Genomic DNA, 21,169 nt, shown 5'->3' with positions numbered 1-21,169 from the left:
CCACTCTTTACATCTATGGTGAGCAGAAAACCATCTTAGAATGCATGAGTTTCAGATAATGCAGTGAACCTCAGTGTGAGTGGAAGCTACAACTGAAATGAACACTGATATTTTTATTACTATAGTTTAAGAGAATATTTTACAGATCCATCCATTTTCTTTAACATTTATCCTACACAGGGTCATGGGGAAGCCTGGATCCTATCCCAGATAACTCATGTTACAAGGTGGGGGATGCCAGCACATCACATGGCACAATCGCACACACATTCTGGACAATTTGGAGATGCCAAATGAACTCTGGACTGGGGAGGAAACTGGAGTACTCAGAAGAAATCCCCAAAGCACAGGGAGAATATGCAAATGACCAGGGTTAGGAAAAAGTATTGTAACCTGGTGTGATTTGCAAGATTTACATTTACGGCATTTGGCAGATGCCCTTATCCAGAGTGACTTACATTTATCTCATTTATACAACTGTGGGCTTGCTTGGCAATGCTGAGGCTTGAACTCTTGAACAGTAACCCAGAGCCTTTAACCACTGAGCCACCACTGCCCCCATTGATTAAACAATAGTTTTGGTATAATCAGACTTCTCAGTAAACGTGTGTGTGGGGAAGGGAGTGAAGCATCAAAGGTCTGTTAGAGGCAGGAGACAAACAACTACATGTCCAAAGGGCTTTATTTAAATACTTTAAACGAGACAGGTTTAATATCTAGAATATAACTTTTTCATAAAGTCGTTGTTACACACTCCGGTACAGTAGGTGGCGGCATGCACCTCTACTGTTGATTTGTAGTCCGCCTGTAAAAATGAAGAAGAAGCGCGTACGTGCGTGTGCAAACAGTGTGGCGCTCTCCCCGCCGCTAGGTGGCGATAGCGGCTTCACAGAGCCGCGACTCTCAATGGCGTAGAATGAGGAAGAATTTACTAAAAGTTCTAGAGGAGAGCTGGAAATCTTACAGACACAGATTCGTTCCCTGGATTGCTTTAAATCTTAGGAAAAATGAGAGGTATTATTTCATTCGAGTTATTTTTTTTATTATTTAACTTATGTACAGACAAATGAACTGAACAGTGATTTGATTTGCTGTTGGGTTTGAGATGTAACCTGTGTAGTACTTTCCTAACATGTCTGCGTCCTCGCTGTTTATTGTGTTGTGTAGGACTCTCCGCCAAGTCAAACACCGGTCCGAAGACAAGCGGTTGGACGACGGTCAGGTCCTCGCGTCCCTCATGAGCCTTTTTACCGAGTTGCTTAGAAATGACGCAAGCAATCAAACCGAACAGCTTCGCCTGCTACCAGCGTCCTCTCGCCGCGATTACTACATTACCCACAATGCCGCAGTGCACAGACCGGAAGTGGCGCCTCGCGATATTATGCTGCACACAATGGGGTTCTGTGTGGAGAAAATGCACAGCTCGTTGCAGGATGCAGGCATTGGGGTGTTCATTACCCGGGGACAGGTGCCCAAAGGTGTACCTGTAGCCATGTATCCAGGTACCTCAGACGTTATGTCAAGTAAAACACAAACACTGCCAACCAAAACTCCACACCAAGTCTGACCTTCATCACATTTCTGAGGGGTTTTTCATTTAGAGTTCATATCTAGCTCAACGTAATTTTGATTTAATCCCTACAGCATTAGACAGCAGAGAACGTTGCAGTCTAATGTTAAGAATAATTGTCTCCGTTTCCACAGGGACCATCTATCAGGCCGACGAGCCAATTCTCTTCCAGTCCATTCGAAACCCATTTGTATTTCGATGCATTGACGGCATTTTGATCGATGGCAATGATAAAGGACTCTCCAAGCTAGTGTTTCAGTAAGTCTGAACTCCATTTTCATGGCATAGATAATAAAATACAGAAGTTGAAATAAATTGTTTAACCATTGCAGTCTTATGAATGTTGAACTTCTACCATTGTGAGTCTATGGCAGTCTTTTGGTACTGTAGGTCATGCAGTGGGCGGGACCGGCTCGGCCCGTTTCGTTTGAGTGACAGCTCGTGGTTGACGCCCTGTCCAGAAAACCCTCTGGCGGTAGGGCAGTATGTCAACAACTGTTCCAATGGCAAGTGACTTCAGGAATGTTCAGTGAAATAAGAACATGCAATGAAGCTGGACAGGAAGCAGTTTTATGTTCAATTTATTTAAAAAGTTTGTTTCCTGTCATTGTAGCATGAATTTTGAAGGTGAATGTAATCTGCATTGTATTTGTTGTTTGTTGGGATCCATCTATCAGGATAATATTTTTGTAATGTCATTCATTTTAGCGGAATTGCATAAAAATTAAAGGGAAACTCTGATAAACAATAAATATGTTCATACTGCAATATTTCTGATCTGTTTAGCGATTCTGATGTTAATTTGTTGGTCGGTGCTGTATTTTCCTTATTGCCATGAGAAGGTTACTAGCACAGTTAGAGTTGCTTTAAATAGGACAAGTAGTTTCACCAGTCATAAGAGATAACAAGCTCTAGATAACGATCTCACCCGAACCCTAAGTGCAGAAGTATGTAGCAACTATGCGATGCAGTTGAGGTTAGGGCAGAGACCCCGGCTTAGCTAGTTAGCGATCTACGAGATGAGGAGCACGATGACGTTGATGGTACTAGCATGAACGTTGACGCTTCTTTGAGCAGAGTGTACAGATGAGAAGTTGAAAGAGCTTGGCAGAAAAACACATTAAAGCGCCGCTGCATCGCTCGCAAAAAGATAAAGATGCAAGTTGTTTTAGCAGGATTTAAACTATGTGATGATTTCAGCTGTCTTAATAGTATGATGTGTACTAAGACATGTCCTGGTTGCTTAAGTGAGCTGAAGGAGATCACCTGTATTTTTACTGTCATGTCTCTCTCACTAACAGACACTGGAGACGCTTTATTTAAACCATCCTGTTCTCGTTTTGATCCCCAGAGAAGGCTGCCAACGTCTGCTATCAGGAACTTGATGTGCCTGAGGACTTTCCCATAGAACTTCGTCAGTATCTTCCTAATGTTAATTACAGAGTTAATATACAAAGGCAAGACCTGTTTCAGTTGGTTTGTAGCTGTTTTGATGAAAGGCTTCTTAATTCTAATATTTCTGAAACAGCCATCTATTCATCACCACTGATTATGACCTGGTTTCTCTTTCAGAGGGCTGCGCTGTGTCATCCTTGTGTCATTAAGAGAGATTAACAGGGGTGAAGAACTTTTCTCCAATTACTACACTGTTGTACACGACTCTTGATGTGATAATCACGCACAACTTGTTTTAATGACAGTAAAGCTTTTTCCATGTTATTAATTCATTTGATGTGCTGTTTTTTCTTATTATACATAAAATGTCATTAGGCAAGAGAAGCACCTAAAGTTTAAACACTCACCAGGATGTCCATGTCCCTACACACACCCCCAAACACACTGGTATTTAACTGTATCAGATTTAGTTTCTCATCTTTTACACAAACAACCAAGAGTTATGAACTAGTTTATTGAGGACATCTGTTTAATTGCCAAATATTTCACACTTTTTTACTTATCTTTTTTTCTCCTTTTTCAGGAGACTGTATTTTAAAGATCATTTTGTAAAATCCAAATAATCTTTACAGATATTTATTGGAAAGGATTTAAATGATGTTTTTCATGCTTGTTGAATAAACCATAAACAATTACTGCACATGCAGCTGTGGAACAGTCCTTAAGACACGAACAGTTTACAGGCGGAAGGTGATTAAGGACACTAAAGAGACACTAAAAACACCTTTCTACTGACTGTGAAAAACACCAGGAGAAAGATGCCTAGGGTTCCTGCTCACCTGCGTGAACATGCCATGGACCTGCTGCAGGAGACATGAGGACTGCAGATGTGTTCAGAGCGATAAACTGCAATGTGTGTAATGTAAGACGCCTGAGACGTGCTACAGGGAGACAGGAAGAGACGACAGACCCAACAATACAGACGAGTTGAAAGCCGCTATCAAAGCAGCCTGGGCTTCCAGAACACCTCAGCAGTGCCACAGGCTGTTCTCCTCCATACCACGCCGCATCCAAGCAGTAATTCCTGCAAAAGGAGCTCCGACCAAGTATTTAGTGCATAAATTAACATGCATTTCAGAAGATCGACATTTCTGTATCATTCATTTTTTGTTGTAATACTTTGAGATGCTGGATGTTTTATTTTCATGAGCTGTAAGCCATAATCATGAAGCTTAAAACAAAAAAAGATAGCCTTTACGAACACCTTTGACAAAAGAAAAACATTGAAATCAGTCTCGTGACTAGATCAGGAAGCTGTCCCAAGGTTGCCACTGTTGTCAAACCTATTAACAAATTCACAAAGACTGGAAGTGTTGGAGACCAACCAAGAAGCGGACGTCCACCAACGTCCACTGATGAAGGCAGAACCGACTTGGTGCTGGTGTACATCGTCCCGTATGTATGGAGACTTCTGGGAAACCCTGTACAGCAGTGAACACCGACCTTCTCCTTTCAGATCGACCTTCCTGCAGGTTTCATCTCCAACCAAAATCTCACACACCTGTTTTAGTCGATCTAGAACCTCTTAAGGCAATGATTAGATGGTCGATTGGAGCTAAAATCTTCAGGAAGGTAGATCTCCATGCCCTGCAATGGACTGGCACCCTGTCCAGGGTGTACCCCGCCTTGTGCCCCATGCTCCCTGGGATAGGCTTCAGGTCCCGTGACCCCGAAGAGGATAGCGGGATAGAAGATGGATGGATGGAAGATCTCCAGGAACAGTGTTCAGAGACCACTGCTGTTCTGGTTTGTTTTAGTTACATATAAATCTACTTGTATTTGTTCACAAACAGGATCACTTATTTATTTATTCAGTTATTATTGAACAGAACTTTTCTAGGCTCACTTGACCTCCAACTTGTGACTGAATTGGTCTAGAGATAAGAAGTGTTTGCAGTCGCATCACTTTCCTGAAAATGTGAAATTGCTGAAACTCTGCAGTGCTAAACGTGGCCTGGTGTGAAAGCGGCCCATTTCAATTTTTACAGTATGTTCGATAGGTTTGTGCTTGAACTGAGAAAGTAAAGTGTTTACCAACTCAATGTAAATAGGGTCAGCATTATTATTTCTGTATTTTGCCCAACATTTAACCAGCAGAGTACGAACGTACAATTCTATCAAATAATGACACGGACATCACGTTGAATAAAAGGCCAAGAGCTAGTCATAATATTTCCAGAACTTTATTCCTGGAACTGTTTTGCCAGTTATTTAAGTATAACATAAAATACAAAATAATAACCAACAGAAACAATGTCTATGTACAAACATTATGAATGATAAAATTTCCTTTTTGAATAATTGCTGTTTGATTGTCTATTTAACACTAGAATTCTTTTACACCAAAATAAGTGTTAAATAATTTATTTTACTGTAATGCTTATTGTTTTCCCCCAGCAGTCAATGTATGAAAAATTAACATTTACTAAACATAACATTATTCTGATAAGGAGGGTCTCTACATTTACAATAAATCTGTATGCCTCTGGAAGTAAAATCAACCATCACTACATTTACCAAAAAAAAAGCTAGTACTTTCATACAAACTTTGGACAGGAATAAATTACTTCAACACAACTTCCTAAAGCTCTGCTTAATCCTTGGAGGGACAGGAGAAATGAATTGCACAACCTACAGGACTCGAGTATTGTTTTTTTTTTTCCTTTTAAGTGTATTAAATAATGGCATCGATGCACATCCTTCAAGTATCTAACGAAAAACAAACAAAATGGAGAATTCTGGCCTCAAGTACAGGAAATGAATGTTAACAACCACTCCAGTCGTTCTCTCAATTCGTGAAAAATCTTCAGCGAACGCTTTCAATCTAGAAAACATCCATCACTTGGAGAGGCCGTTGTTTCTGCAGGTGTTTTTTCCCCAGGTAGATTGAACATGCAAGGTTTCTGAACGAGTAATGAATGTTAAGGCAAAACTGCAAACTAGGGCCGTGCCTTAACCAGCAAAACATTCTCTCTCTTCAGACGAGTTCAGTAAACCCTTAAGACGTAGTAATACTGTACATTCAACTACTTCACTAATTCCGGTGTGAAGACAGCGCACACGTCATCTGCCGCCTGCACGTGGACCACGGCGCTGAATCGCTGAGGTCCGAGATCTTCGCACACGCCGTGTACTGATCCTCAAAAAACACACTACACCTACTTGCAGTGTAAGTGAATAAATAAATAAATAACTTCTTTTTTTCTTAAGCAAATCTCTTGTAAAGCAAATCCGACAGAAAAAAAATAGATATATTTATATATATATATATATAATCGGCTAAACGGTAAAGCAAGTAAAGGCATTTCTGTGGAATACTCAAGTTACAGACTCAAAAAAAAAAAAAAAAATACAAAAAAAAAAAAGCACAGAATTATTTTCAAGTTGAAGTCTGTTTGCCGAGGAAGAGAATGTGGGAAGGTTTTTTTTTTACGTCCGCATCTGTACATATTTACAAATTATTGCCGTGTGAGAGTACGCAGGAATTCGTGGAGAGAGGAAAGGGAAAAAAGAAAAAAAGATTGAGGTAAACACACATGATCATGTCAGTACAGGAGGTGAAGGGCCGAGCTTAAAACAAGCTCACTGTATGAGGGAAGATGGTCTACCGATATGTGGGTTGAAAGTTAATATTTAAATCTATCCGTTTGGTCAAATAATCTACAACCATGTGCGAGTTGAAATGATGAATAAATGCATAGATCAATTTAGTGCGATCGCTCTGTAGATCGTTTAGGTATCTAGCATAGCAGTACGACCTTCCACTTCTTTATAGAGGGGGAACATCCTGGCAGTGACCATGAGAACCTGGGGCCACACACACACACACACACACACACACACACACACAGAAATATAAATATATACATAATTGAGTACAGGGATGAGCTAATCCAAACAAACAAAAACAAAAAAAACATCCCAAATAACGCCTGCAACTACTTAGCACAAGCTTGCTAAAGATTCCCATGCAAACGATTCTACTTCAAAATACGCAGTCACTCAAGGCAACAGAACGGGACAGAACACGTAGAAACACAGAAAAAGGACATGTGCCAGCAAATTTCACAAATTTAAAAAGAGTACAGCTAAAGTTTGCCGTCAGGTTTAGTGAACAATGTGCAGTCCGATGGTGTTTAGAGCAAATAAATACCCCTTGCCCCCCCCCCCAAAAAAAGTGATCAACCACTACAAACACCACCACCACAAAACAAACATTAAAAGAAATGTTCAAACTGTAGAGCAGTTCTCCTATTGTCTGACTGATGAGAAGATCTCGAAAAAATAAAGTACTCCAATATGATGGGAGAAAACGATAATTACTGATCATTGATAAAAATGTATAAATATTAGTTATAATAAATCAAGTGACTGGATATAAAATAAGAGGAGCAGTTGAAGGAACTGTAATATGGATTTCTCAAAACAGAGTCTGAAGCATTAATCGCAGGGCCACCGGAATGCACATCGATAATAACGATGAACATTCACAGGTAGCTGCAGCCCAGAGAAGTGCTCCTTCAAGAGGCACAGTGGCTCCACAACACCCCCCCCCAAAAGAAAATATTTTTGCGCCAAATAAAACCCATTTCAAAACGTTTCGGAGTCCGCAGGTAAACGCTACGTGATGCAGGGTGTGGGTACCGCTCGGCAGATCTCGGGTACTAAGATGCGCCACAGCAGAGATCGCTGTTAAGTTGCGGGACACGTGAAACGAAAAAAAAAGGTTTCCGCATTTTCCTGTGGGAACTCTACTGATCATGAAGTTGACCTTTTCACCCCACCACAGTATTCGGACAGGACAGGGGACACGTTCCAAAATATTACGGGCTGAAAATAAATGGCTGTTATTAACTCTTGAGAACTCAAGATTAAGGTCTGTACAATAAGACATCACTGATGTCATAGTAAAAAAGGATTCTGTACACACACACACACACACACAAAAAAAAAAAACAATGTAAAAAAAAACAAAAGGAATAGAATTTCCAGTGAGCGGCTATGTACATGGTCCGAGTGTGCAGTTGTGTGAGGAGTTTTGTTTTCACTCAGACTGCAGCGCCGTGTGCTGATGTAGCGCGTGGCTCGCTAGGTAGCTGCCTGAATCGCTGAAGTCAGTAACGGACACGGCCATTTTGGTGCTGGTGAAGTCCACGGCCATGCTGCGCTCGTTGAGGAATGGCTCGGACAGGCCCATCTTGAGCCTCTTAGCTGGAGGCCTCTCGCAATCCTCACCACACACGTTCAGCTGCCCCAGCTCCGAATGGTAGAAGCCAGCGTCCAGGAGGTTGAGGCAGTCTCCATCTCCGCTGCCAGAGAAGCCGAGCGGCTCGCTGTGGCTCAGGGAAGCACGGTGGAGGCCATCGAGTGGAGAGAAGCTATACGAGTCCAGGCAGCCCACGTCGCTCGGGTTGCACACTGACGCCACGCTGCTGGTTAACGCTGTAGGATAGAGATGATCAGATGATCTAGGTCAAGTCTCAATCTCTCTCATGGGAAGTTAACCAATCGGATGATTAATTACACCTTAAAGCCCACCTTGACTTAAAATCAGACATTCAAAAAATTTTTACGTTTGTTAAAAGTATACTTGATTGTGGCGATGGGATACCGAATTAAAATGTTAGAAAATTAACACTTTATTTTTCAAATTAGTTACATTATATATATACACTCTTGTCTAAAGAACGTATGTGTGCACAATTCAAATCGATGTAGTTCAGGCTTCCTTTTGACTAAACCCATATTAAAAATAATCAATAAAACGTGCCGTACTCCTCTTAAAATAATGCCACGAGAAGCAACAGTAATTTCTCTCACATCCCGACACCAACACGTTCATTAAAAATGTCTGAGACACATGAACTCCACAGACGAAGCTGCGAGATGTTTGTTGTGCTTATCCAGTTAATCACGGGAAGGCTCTCTTATTTTCAATAAAAGAGCACAAAGAGATCCGGAAGCGTAGCAAAAACTAACAGCAAATGAAAGGATGAAAAATGAAAGGGTGCGCACGTTGCGATTTTATTAAGTTGATTTAGTATCTACTCATAACGGACAACGTGAAAGGAAAGCTTGTGTGTTGCTTTTCAACAATAAAACGATAAAGAGTATTAAAACAATATGCTTCCTAAATTGGACGAATAGTTATGATCTCAATATTAACCGACTTAATTTAAAAGGTTTAGGTTTAAAAGCAGTGTGCAAACTCTGGTTTGTGATGAAACGGGGTCGGGGTACACATGCAGCACCTGGTCTGTGACTCAGTGGTGGCATGAACTCACCAGAGAGATCGCTGGCGGTGATGGAGTTGAGGAGATTGAGCTGCTGGTCAGCTGAGGCCTCTATCCTGCCGCTGCTGCTGGAGCAGACAGAGCCCGAGCTGTCCACCAGACCCTCGGCTTCATCCACCAGCCGGTCCATCAGATCCCTGCAGGACCAGGAGTCAGAACACATCGGCATGAATTTTAACACACCACAAGACGATGCAAGAAAAATGTCCAGTAGTCTCTACCAAGCCATCTACACACACACATACATTTGGAGACAATGTTTCGCAGTTTTTCTACAACATTAAACAACCATATAGAGACATGTACACTACCGGTCAAAAGTTTGTGGACACTCGACCGAAATGTTTCTCGTTATCTTAAAAATCTTCTGATCTGAAGGTGTAGGATTAAATGTGTTGATGACAAAAATATAATTGTGCCAACATAATTTCTTTCATAAGAAAACTAACATTTTATTTACAAAAAACTTTTATTTTTGTAAACGGACGACTCGGAGTGAAATATTCCGAAAAGCAGGAGATAAGTGTGCAGCGTCGGTGGGAAATCCTTCAATACTGTTAAAAATCATCGCAGGGAAATTCCTCAAGAAATCGGGTGAGAAAATACAAAGAATACATTTCTGGAAATTCTAGGTAAAAAGTTTGTCTACTTTGAAGATAAAATAAAAAAATCCAAAATAATTTAATATCACAACATAACTCCCATAGTTCCGTTTGTGTTACTCCAGAGTTCATGACTATTATTCTAAAAATGTGGGGGAAAAAATGTAAATAAAGAATGAGTGTTTTTAAACTTTTGACTGGTTGCATGTGTATAAAATTTTCTTCCTTGCTTTCGAGTCAGAATGAACATGAGAGACTCACGTTACACCAGGATAGCTGCTGAACTTCTTTTTTCCAAACCGGTTTTGTTGGACGAAGAAGTCGAAGCGTTCTGACTTTTTCCACATGTAGTAAAACGCAACACATTCTGCCACAGTCCTCGTGTGTACCTTGACAAAACCAATTAAAAATACCATTAAAGAGCAGTTCCAGTGTTGGGGACTTGTGCACTCATATTGAATTGAAACAGGACTCCTTGCCTGCCCAAATTTAACATCAATAAATCTTTGCACTTATACAAACATTCCAAAAACGTACGGTCAAATATTCAAAACCTGAGACAGGGGTTCATCTACACGTGTAGCAATGTACCAGCTATGGATCTGACAGAGGGACAGGTTTTTAGGGAGAACTCCAACAGTGTAGTAACTGTCATACAGTAGCAAAGAATTCATCTTCAAAAACACTTCGTTTGATAAAATCATTGCAGTTTCCAGCACTAGACCGATCGAACACAAACACCACACTGAGGCAGTGCGGCTGGTTAGAGCACTCTGTAGGACTGACCGTCGTACTTTCATAGATAACTGATACTAATACCGTGACAAATTCAAATCACCCAGAGTAGTTAATATAGACATAGATGAACGATTTTAAAATCCCCGTGTCTCCAATGCTTATAATGCAATTCCTCCTGAGTAAGGTTTACATTTTATGGAATTGCCCTAAGCGTGTGCTTGCATCAACTCTACTGAGCATGATCGTGTGTAAATGTTTTCATAGGCCAAACTGAACTACAATTTCCAACCAAATTACATTTCAGGTGATAAATGGCCTGTTAAATCACCTGTAAATGACCATACTCGTTCACAGTATGAACTGCATTTAATGCATCCCACAAAACTCCAGAAAATTCCAGACAAAGCTGAAAATGGCAGAATGACAACAGGCAAGAAAATGACTAAAATCTCCCAGTAATTCAGCTACCAATGCTCTTCGACTTAATTTATTATGGATTTGTCATGGACTGCTTTCTTTCACGTCATTACCACTGAATGACTAGACTTCACAATATTTTGAATCAATTTCATGTGAGCAAGTGACGTTTGTTATTTAAACTCGAGAATGTAATCTATGTATAAGGTTCATGTTAGCGAGTCTCCTTTTACACAAAATCAGGAGCTCTTGAGTCATTTAACTACTCACTGGATTTTACGAAATAAATACCACAGTTCTTGTGGAAATAAATAAGTTTGTATAGAGCTTGGTAAATGCAGCCCATTTTTCAAAACCCCAGTAGCGAAGGTCTTCGTCTTACTTTGTGTTTCTGAATGAGGTGGAAATTCTTCTCATACAAAAGAAGTGCGTGTTCAAAGTTTCTGCATTCTTCTTCAGTCCACGGGAGTGTTTCATCTGAAAGCACATGTGCGTTAGTTCTGTATTTGCCCCTGTACCACACACACGGTGATATTTAACAGTACGCAAGCCAACATACCCTTTGAGGACTTTTCTTTGCTGCGATACCTTTCAAGAGCTTCATGGACATTGTAGTTGCATCTTAAAAGCTCATACAAAGCCTGCAGGAAATAATGAATGATTTTTTATTTCTTTTATTTTTAAGTTTTCACCAGTTCAAAAACATCCTTTAAACGAAGTGAAGACGTCTACTGTTTTTCATCAGAGAAGCTTAGCCGGGTTGATTCCTTGGATGAACAACTTGAAACATATTCAACCTCTAAAGTAAAACTGTAAAGCTTACCTGTTCGTTGTCTTTAACGAGACCTTTTCTATCCCGTATAGCGGCACCAGCACACAAAAAGGTGGCTTCGTGCAAAAAGTCTTTCACTTTGGACTCCGGTAGTACGTCGGGCCGCCACAGTAACTGATCATCATTCTCATAAACTGGAGATTTAACAAAAATCGTGTTAAGTGTGTCAGGAAAACTCAATATTGCATGAACTTGGTATTTTTAAATCGTAAGCCACGTGACGTTTCCACAAGGGTCGCTCGTTTTTAACCGAAATTCTGCTTTTATGTACCGTTCCACCTTTTGTAGCACAACCACATAACACCCCTACTGACACCCTACAAATCTGTCAAACCGTTCACGATTGAGGATTTTCCTTAAATGTGTCAACTTACCCTTCTCGTGTTCATTATAAGAGGTAAGGGAGGGAATTTCAGCTTGATACTGAGATCCAACCATTATTTCCTGTTAAAAGGAGAGAGAAAAAAATTCAACACACCATTTACCAATACAAAACAGCCATACTTGTTACTATCATGACATTTAATTCTGTTTAGAAACAATTCCTTAATATCACAGTAATATCCAAGTTTTCATCCAATCTGTACCACATGCATGTGAACATTGTACAGCGGTGATGTCTATTTTATCTATAATGAAAATAATGGTTCTGTAGTGAAATCTGAAAGCTTTGATAAGCCTAGAGTAGTTTTGCGTTGGAAAGAATGCCAACTGTTGCCTTTTGGATTGCAGCCAGGATTTTTAATCAGTAATTACATTAGATAGTCTCCTGAGAAATCCAGGGCTCACCTTTCGAGAATCCTCAGTGTTCAGACCGTCCTCCTCACCTTCAGACTCTTTGTCTCCATCATAAATAGTGTTGGCTGCAGATGCAGAAGAAGAAATTTAGTGAAGTAATAATTATTATTACTAGACTGCTTAACAAGAAATCCTTACTGAATTGGCCAATTTCACAATTAGATAGTATTGCCATTCCTCTCTATAAAATATATATATATATATATATATATATATATATATATATATATATATATATATATATATATATATATGTCTCTCTCTCACACACCCTTCTACTTTTATAAGTGTGAATAAAGGAGACATTCATTATAATAATGCAAGTCGTTGCCCATGACATTTTTGTATACAACAGAAACCCATCTTTCCTTGTCGGATGGAAATGTAAACGTGGCCCAACCATCCATTTGTGTTCCAAAATGTGGAATCCAGACGCATAACTTCAAATCAGCACATTCGACTACTGTTAAGCAAACTCCCGCATATGCTGAACCTTCCATCCACAAGTGGACCTACAATTTAACTGGCTTTACATCCAGCCATGCTACACTTCCCTGGAGACCAGGACCAGGGATTAAATACAGAGTAAGGAGTTACAGATTGTTCTTTCACAGGTAACAACAACAACAACAACAACGGAATAGTACTTTTCAATACGTTTTATGTTTTCTCAAGATTAAGGGAAATGTAAGGCCAATCTGTTTCTATCGTAAGCGAACAATTTAACAAACTACAACGAGGTTATCAGACCTTACATTTTCATTATTACCTGTCTGTCAGGTTTTGGCATCAAAAGTAACATGATACAGTAAAGCCTGGAAGAATGACCTCAATCTGCTTTAATAACCAGATATACACACAGCTGCTGAGGAATCGTGGCCATAAGCATGCAAAAATGGATTTCTCACACCATCACAGATCTCAGCTCTGCCTGCTGTTCACATGAAACTGCCTCAACTGGTCGGGATTATGGCTTCTAACATATCCTAACTCCCAGTATGGATAAATTTAGGATTAGGAATATTCACAAGACAGCCATATAGAAGAAAATTGGACTACAGCTAATGTTTGCATGCAGCTTAGCTACAATAAACCCAACACAAATGGTGTTGGCAGTTAGGGCAGGATTTTGAATATTAAAGTTTGCCTAATTTGGTTAAAAACAGGAAATGTTATATAAACCAGGGCTCCTATGTCACAGACTGCCTCCCCATCAACACAGGTGTAGCCTATTTTACTCCCAACACCAAAAACCTATTGAATAGTAAATCATGCTGGCACCAAATATAATTACTGAAGGTCTTATGAGACATAACGTAGACAAGATAAGAAAGACATGTTCCATGATCAGCACTACTATAACAAATGCATTAACAATTTTTGTTTCTGCAACTGTGGGCAATTATACCATCACAATAGCCTGAAAATGTGTACTTTGCTATTACCTATTAGACCAGGTTTATACTCAACATGCGACATCAGCAAGGTTCATGTACAAGTCTGGGCACCTTTTGTACAAGTGACAATCGTCCCTGTCCAGCACATGTCTAAAAACATCCGTCACGCAGCAGCAGCGTGGAGATGGAAAGACGGACAAGCTTGGTTAGGTCTCTCTAAAACGCCATTGTCATCATGGGCTGCGTCTCAAATCACATTTCAAAAACCTATGACCTTACATTTAGAAGTAACCACTAACCAAACATATCCAGACGATACAGATTTCTTTTCTTAGATTTGAATGCTACGGAATCGGAGCTTAGCCAGAACATCACCCGTTCTTAACACACAGCACTCCAACTACGGAAAACGAACGGTGTTTACATACCTATACCTGGGCATAATCGTCTGTACTGAGCCGAGTTGTTAAGCAATTATTCGGTGTGGATGTGTCTGTGGAAACTGCTGTAAAAAATTCAGTTTATTAAAATTAACCTAAGACTAGACTTACAGCGAAGAGTTCTAGGGAAGAAATCGGTTGTTTCGTGCGAAGTCACCGATGGTGTGAGGTCATCAGCAGAAGACTGGGTTTCTTCATCATCCCCAGACAGCAGATCTTTAGCAATCTCCTCCTGTTCAAGGAAAATGGAAATTGCAGAATGCACTTACAACTAAAGCTGTACAATATGGACTCGACACTTAATCTGATTGATTTATTGATTCATTAATAAGCGCTCACAGAAGACAACCCAAAACTGTAGCTTGTTCCAATGCAAAGACCAATATTATAATAATTACCAAACAATGGGCCTCATATCTCAAGCTGGGTAAGCAGATTTATCTGTAAATTATCTGAACACGCATTTACACAAGAAATTTGGTACACATGAAAATCCGGTAATTTTGCTCCAGAGTGTGTAAATGTGCATATAAAAGGAGTAACCAACGTAAAACTATCAATCAGCTTCTCATCATAAATCACGACGAGCTATTTCACTTTTATACTCCAATTATGCTGTCAAGTAGAAACACTGTTTGGTAAACACAAATTTAATGAACATGTCTGGTAATTTATGGGTGATATTGATCAACATGTGCACACATAGTCAGTGTTTCTGAAAATTTGTTTTTAATGTGTATTAAGTGTGTGTGTGCAGAATTTTTGTTTAGTTCGCAAAACTGTGCTAAAAATATTGATAAATGATGCCCAATATATTGTGCTATCCTATTTACAACAGCTGAACCCCCCCCCAAAAAAACAAACATGCAACTTAAATATAAACCCAACACAGACACTTGACGTTATTCAGGCAATTTAAATAGTAAAAACAAACTAAAAGCAAAGACTGGCACATTTCAGCATATCAGAGAACATTTAACACACCTTGTCTAATGTCATGTCAGGTAACTCGTCTGTCAGTTCGACTGAAGAGCTGTCTGCACTCGAACCTCCAACAGCGCTGACTGATGGTTCATACCTATACAAGGCAAGCAGCTCTTCCAATGGCATGTTCCCCTCCTGTTACATATTTTATATAAATAAAGTTTTGTTTAATTGAGCTCACAACATACACGGTAATGGAGAAAATAAACAAATAAGCTCGACCTTCTCCAGATCTGCTATCTCAGAACTCCCGTTTGATGCCCCTTCTCGCATCTCCTCTTCCTCTAAAGTGTGCTCGTCGTCATAATCGTGGACCAACATGTCCGCTGTCGGGTCGAAATCGTGATCTTCCGATGATAAAGAGCCAACTGCCAAAACAAGACAATGCTGCTTAGTTATTAAAAAAGTAAAACCCTGTTCTGCATTCAGCGGTCTTAAATCCGTCCGTACAGGATTTCACAGTTTTGTTTGTTTGTTTATCTGCAATTGTTGCAGCAAAAAATATTCGATTTTGCCATTTTCAAAACTTGTGGTGATGCTTGAATTTTTTTTGGTTGTTGAAAACTACTTGAATTGTTGAAATCATTTCGCACGGTCTTTCACAGTGATATCTGTTGGTAAATGAGACCGTTTAGCTGTACTCGTGCTCTATGTGCACGAATCGAAGGAGGGCTTTGACCGAACGCACTTTGCAAGATGCTTCTTGGCCCAAATCTGCAGAAAATCAACCGCAAAGTTGAAAAAAAAAATTTATATAAATTCTGCGACAGCAAAAATCACAACATCCTGGAGGGACGTATTTATGGTGCTGAACACAGAAGATGTCCATTGTAATAAATCTCATCAAAAATCTTCCAACAAACTAATGTTACTGAAACCAAGCCGGGAATTTGTATTTTCCCCCTCACACGATATACTTTTGCATTATTGGTACTTTTCATATACTGCATGGGATTTTAAATGAGCTTGCTAAAAAATCAATCCAGCGTCACTGTATTGTGCTTGTAGGATTACTCGTTTTACATCAACAGATGACTGAAAGCAAATAATTCACCTGAAGGTTTAAAACAGAAAGTTTACCTGGGCTTGTACTTCCCAAGGAAGCCTGGAAAAACAAAAAAAGGAAGCGTGTTAGATCACATCATTTCATTTAAACGACCAGAAATGTGGCAGGTATGTTCCTAAACACAGGTGAATTTAGTTCTAATAGGTTTTGTTTTTAAATACGTATGAAAATGATTTCAAACTCAAATGAACCCCTGAGGTCAGAAGTGACCCGAGCTCTTACGAATGGATGGCGGTCATTTATACAAGTTGCATCTGATGACTCCTCGCTTTAAAACTAGCTATTAACTTATTTAGTCATTTTTTAAATTTATTTTACAACTTGGGGATATTCAGCGCGCTTGTATCGAGGTCCGAAACCGTATTATACATACCGAAACCAATTTAGAATCGACTTACTATTACATAATTTACATGAACGATTTTGCCATCAGATGTCGTCACTTCGCTGAGGCGATCCAGCTAGCAGGCTAGCGCTCGATAAAAACACTACAATATTTACCAAATAAAACAATTTCCAAATAACCTTTTTAGGCAGTGAGTTTACAGGAAAAAAATTCAGCTGTTCGACTAACACCGTCTCACCGCATAAAACACACAGCAGTATAAAATAAAAATAATTGATGAAGCAACTACGGCTATCTACAGAACCGAAAACGGCTAACCATTTAACAGACGCAGAAGCATCCCTAGCTTATAGCTTAGTTAGCAACCAGCTAGCCGCTGAACAGCTCGCTAGCAAAGCTGACGCCGAACACCGACGCCCGGCCTAAAACCCCGAACAGCGTTCGGCCGTCTGTATAGCGTCGAAACCCGTTCTTTTTCAAACAAAACCAGCATTTCGTAAAGACAAGACGTTGATTGTAATAACGAAGTAGAAAAAGGTCGATAATACCGGTCAACGAGACGAGAAATTAACGTTAAACAAACATAGCCTAGCCCATCTTTTTTTGCAGTCTTACCTCCGCCATATTGGTACCTTTCGGATACTAAACGGGATTTTTACGATGGAACCCGGATTGCCGCAGTGCACCAATAGAATGAACGTATTCTCGTGCTCGCTGCTGATTGGTTGAAAGCTTTTAAACGCACAGGCGGTTCACGGTTTGTTGCAACGTTCGACGTCGCCAACAGGATTCAGTACAACCGTACCTTTTATTTACCTGTACATCCAGGATTCAGTACAACCGTACCTTTTATTTACCTGTACATCCAGGATTCAGTACAAACGTACCTTTTATTTACCTGTGTATCCGGGATTCAGTACAACCGTACCTTTTATTTACCTGTGCATCCGGGATTCAGTACAACCGTACCTTTTATTTACCTGTACATCCAGGATTCAGTACAAACGTACCTTTTATTTACCTGTGCATCCAGGATTCAGTACAACCATACCTTTTATTTACCTGTGCATCCAGGATTCAGTACAAACGTACCTTTTATTTACCTGTGCATCCAGGATTCAGTACAACCGTACCTTTTATTTACCTGTACATCCAGGATTCAGTACAACCGTACCTTTTATTTACCTGTACATCCAGGATTCAGTACAAACGTACCTTTTATTTACCTGTGCATCCAGGATTCAGTACAACCATACCTTTTATTTACCTGTGCATCCAGGATTCAGTACAAACGTACCTTTTATTTACCTGTGCATCCAGGATTCAGTACAACCGTACCTTTTATTTACCTGTACATCCAGGATTCAGTACAAACGTACCTTTTATTTACCTGTATATCCAGGATTCACTAGCTGAATAACTTAAGCATTTAATTACTTAAGTGGTAAATTTAATCACAATAATTAATTAACTGAGAGTAAGTTAGTTATTCAATTTGTCTTCAGTCAAATGAAATCGATTGGAAATACAACTACATTCACATTTAAATTTGGCAGACACCCTTATCAAGAGCAACTTACATTTATCTCATTATACAGCTGACCAAAAGGGGTTAAGGGCCTTCCTAAAGGGCCCAGCTGTGGCAGCGCTGGGATATATACAATTTATACTTTGTTTACTTATGATACTGTACAATGCCATGCTGATTTGCCATCACTCCATAAATTGTGAAAGAACTCGTAGTTGAGAAGACTGTCCCAAGTTGACAAGTAGGAATTTCAAGTTGAGGAGGTGTTTTCCTTGGATTTTCCTGGTTGGAGTCTAGGAATGATCAAATCAAATGCAGCAAACAGCTTCCTGTCAATAGGGTAAAGAATAAAACACTACAGGCCGTGCTGATATAGGAAAATAATCAATGTTATGTGATGAAAGTTGTTGTACATTAATCCAGACATTAATGGACTCCTGAATGGTGCAACAGAAACACGTTTACCCAATCATCCCTGTGACACAGGGGCGTGATTTTTCTTTTTTTTATCAGCTTTTGTAATGGAATCAAGGACACCATGGTGCACACACATTTCTGATGTATGGATGTTATCCACTCCATAATCCCCCTTTCCCTCTCCCAATCTTTACTATATATCTTACTTTTTAAACTAGTCCTGACAGCCATGTCATTAACTGTCCTGTCGTCTGCTCCTCTGAGCACGGGGCAGCGTGATTCCTGTCCCAATTTTTCCTTATTAATGTTGTTGCAGTTCCCATTTTCACCACTAGGTGCAGTAATAACTGCCTGTGTTTGTGCACTATCAAGAAAGGTGAGAAAATCAGTGGAATATCAGACTTATTTTGACAATTTCAGCAATTATTAGGTTTATTACAGAATGCCAGAGTGGCAGGAGTAGTGAGACTGACTGATTACCCAGGACCCCATAGTGGCAGAGGTCAAATACACTGACAAGGAAGGCAATTCATGTCAATTTTGTAGTTAACGTGATCAGCAATTTTTAAAGGTCCACTCAGTGAAGTTCATGACCAGAACCAATTACTAACAAAACATACAGTCGCATGAGGTGATGAGTCAATTTGCTTACTGAGCTTGTTACCAAGGGCTAAACAGGGGTGAAGGGGGGTTATTTGTTTCAATCTTGGGTTTCAAAAAAGCAGGGAAAGTTGACCAAATTGCTGACTATACTTTTAAGGCCACCGTATGTGGATAACCTCAACCAGACTGAGCTCATGAAGGAGTTCAGTCTATGTCTTCCACCCAAAACCTCTCTCCAAAGCTCCATCCACCATGATCCAGAAAATCTATCTTTGAGTACAAACTTTTGTTTTACGCAAGCAGCTACAGTATGAAAAATAGCAATGAATACACTGATTTAGTTTATAAAATTAGGGAAAATTGGTGATCAATTAACATTGTAAGAATTTACTATAAGTTCCACAGATAAGCAAAATATTAATTATCATGTTTGTAATGCTTTTGTAACGTTAAATAATCCTTAGCAGATCAGGCCAAATAATGCCATACTGTATATGAATAGCAAATAATAATGGTAATAGTTATGTATATAGTTATGCATTAACATCTTCTTAACTCATTTTGTCAATTATCCCGACTTACTGTACGTCGCTTACGTTGTCTTTTTGTACACAGTGAAGGTTAATTGAAACTTCAGACTGTTGAAGTAACAAGTACACAAGCTGCACTGACATCCCAGGATTCAAATCAAACTAGATTATCAGTATGTTCTTCTAAAAATAGATTTGACGATCATCTTGCTGGTCTGTTAATGACTGTGGAATGCTAATAATAGTAGTCACGAAGGCTAAATTTAGAGTTGTGTATCGACGTGAGTTTAGAACACTGTACTGACTGTTTCAAGCCACAGAGTTTTAATGATGTAAATGATCTTTATTAATACTGCATAAGTCATGAGAGTAATTCACAGGATGAGTTATTAACTATTACTATTATTAATAGCTACTGATATAGTGAGTTACAGTTGCATGTATATTGCACTTTTCTAGACACTGAAAGTGTTTTACATGGAATGGGGGGGGGGGGATCTCCTTAACCATCACTAGTGTGTATCCTCCACTAGAGTGATGAAGCTAATTCAGGGCCATGATAGAGAAGGGCCAATGGGGGAATTTGACCAGGACACCGGGGTTGTACCCCTACTCTTTCACAAAACCTTACAAAGCTTTAAATGTTCTTATTTTCTAGGCAGAACATTTAGCTTCTTTCTAAAAATAAATGCTTACAATTACTAAAAATAGGGAATCTAGGAAATACCAGATAAATTTGACTATATTCAAGATGTTTAGATGTCTTTTTTTTTTTTCAGTCGACACAGAGGCTGTTAATCGATACGCTTCATTATTTCCTGACGCACTAAGGATGAATTCATCATTAAGAAAACATTAGTTAATAATTAATATCCTGCTTATTTGTGGATCTTATATCAGTGTCACGATTTAATGTCTATAGAGTCCAGCCGAACACATGTGAACTAAGAGTTAATTGGGAGCTGTAGGTGTTAGTTACGTTGTATGATTGCTCAAACTAACACACATTCACAATATCATGACAATATTTCCATTGGCTCCAGGCCTACACCTGTCTGCTTTTATATTTCAGTCAAACCAGAGTCGTTACTACCTCCTTTTGCCTTCAGGGTAAAACCCTGCTACTTAGTGACGTCAAATGCAGCAAGCATGA

General features: G+C 39.5%; 2 protein-coding genes across 6 annotated transcripts; one reads left to right on the top strand and one right to left on the bottom strand.

Moving 5' to 3' along the window:
• The first annotated feature begins 858 nt into the window (after positions 1–858).
• setd9 (SET domain containing 9) lies at positions 859–3,297 on the top strand. 4 transcript variants are annotated; one of them, XM_017488293.3, is made up of 6 exons: positions 859–1,014; positions 1,168–1,502; positions 1,705–1,828; positions 1,961–2,076; positions 2,922–2,984; positions 3,143–3,297. In XM_017488293.3, exons 1-6 carry the CDS (start codon positions 917–919, stop codon positions 3,172–3,174), a joined length of 768 nt encoding a protein of 255 aa, XP_017343782.1. In that variant the 5' UTR covers positions 859–916; the 3' UTR covers positions 3,175–3,297. The 4 variants fall into 4 exon arrangements, with proteins under 4 accessions (XP_017343782.1, XP_017343778.1, XP_017343780.1 ...); XM_017488289.3 differs by having other exon boundaries at positions 2,922–3,027; XM_017488291.3 differs by having other exon boundaries at positions 2,872–2,984.
• Positions 3,298–5,192: 1,895 nt separating this feature from the next.
• On the bottom strand, positions 5,193–17,861 carry mier3a (mesoderm induction early response 1, family member 3 a). Of its 2 annotated transcripts, none has more exons than XM_017490019.3 (13): positions 17,554–17,861; positions 16,607–16,631; positions 15,749–15,894; positions 15,527–15,661; positions 14,654–14,774; positions 12,697–12,770; positions 12,282–12,351; positions 11,899–12,041; positions 11,635–11,716; positions 11,458–11,552; positions 10,182–10,309; positions 9,310–9,455; positions 5,193–8,467 (listed from the first exon to the last, which is right to left on the bottom strand). In XM_017490019.3, the coding sequence occupies exons 1-13, from the start codon at positions 17,560–17,562 to the stop codon at positions 8,070–8,072; spliced, it is 1,572 nt and encodes a 523-aa protein (XP_017345508.1). In that variant the 5' UTR covers positions 17,563–17,861; the 3' UTR covers positions 5,193–8,069. The 2 variants fall into 2 exon arrangements, with proteins under 2 accessions (XP_017345508.1, XP_053542914.1); XM_053686939.1 differs by lacking the exon at positions 17,554–17,861 and adding an exon at positions 17,487–17,512.
• Positions 17,862–21,169: the final 3,308 nt, after the last annotated feature.

Source organism: Ictalurus punctatus, chromosome 16 (genome assembly GCF_001660625.3).
Source record: "Ictalurus punctatus breed USDA103 chromosome 16, Coco_2.0, whole genome shotgun sequence".
Classification (NCBI taxonomy): domain Eukaryota; kingdom Metazoa; phylum Chordata; class Actinopteri; order Siluriformes; family Ictaluridae; genus Ictalurus; species Ictalurus punctatus.
This window is presented reverse-complemented; position numbering and strand designations above follow the sequence as displayed.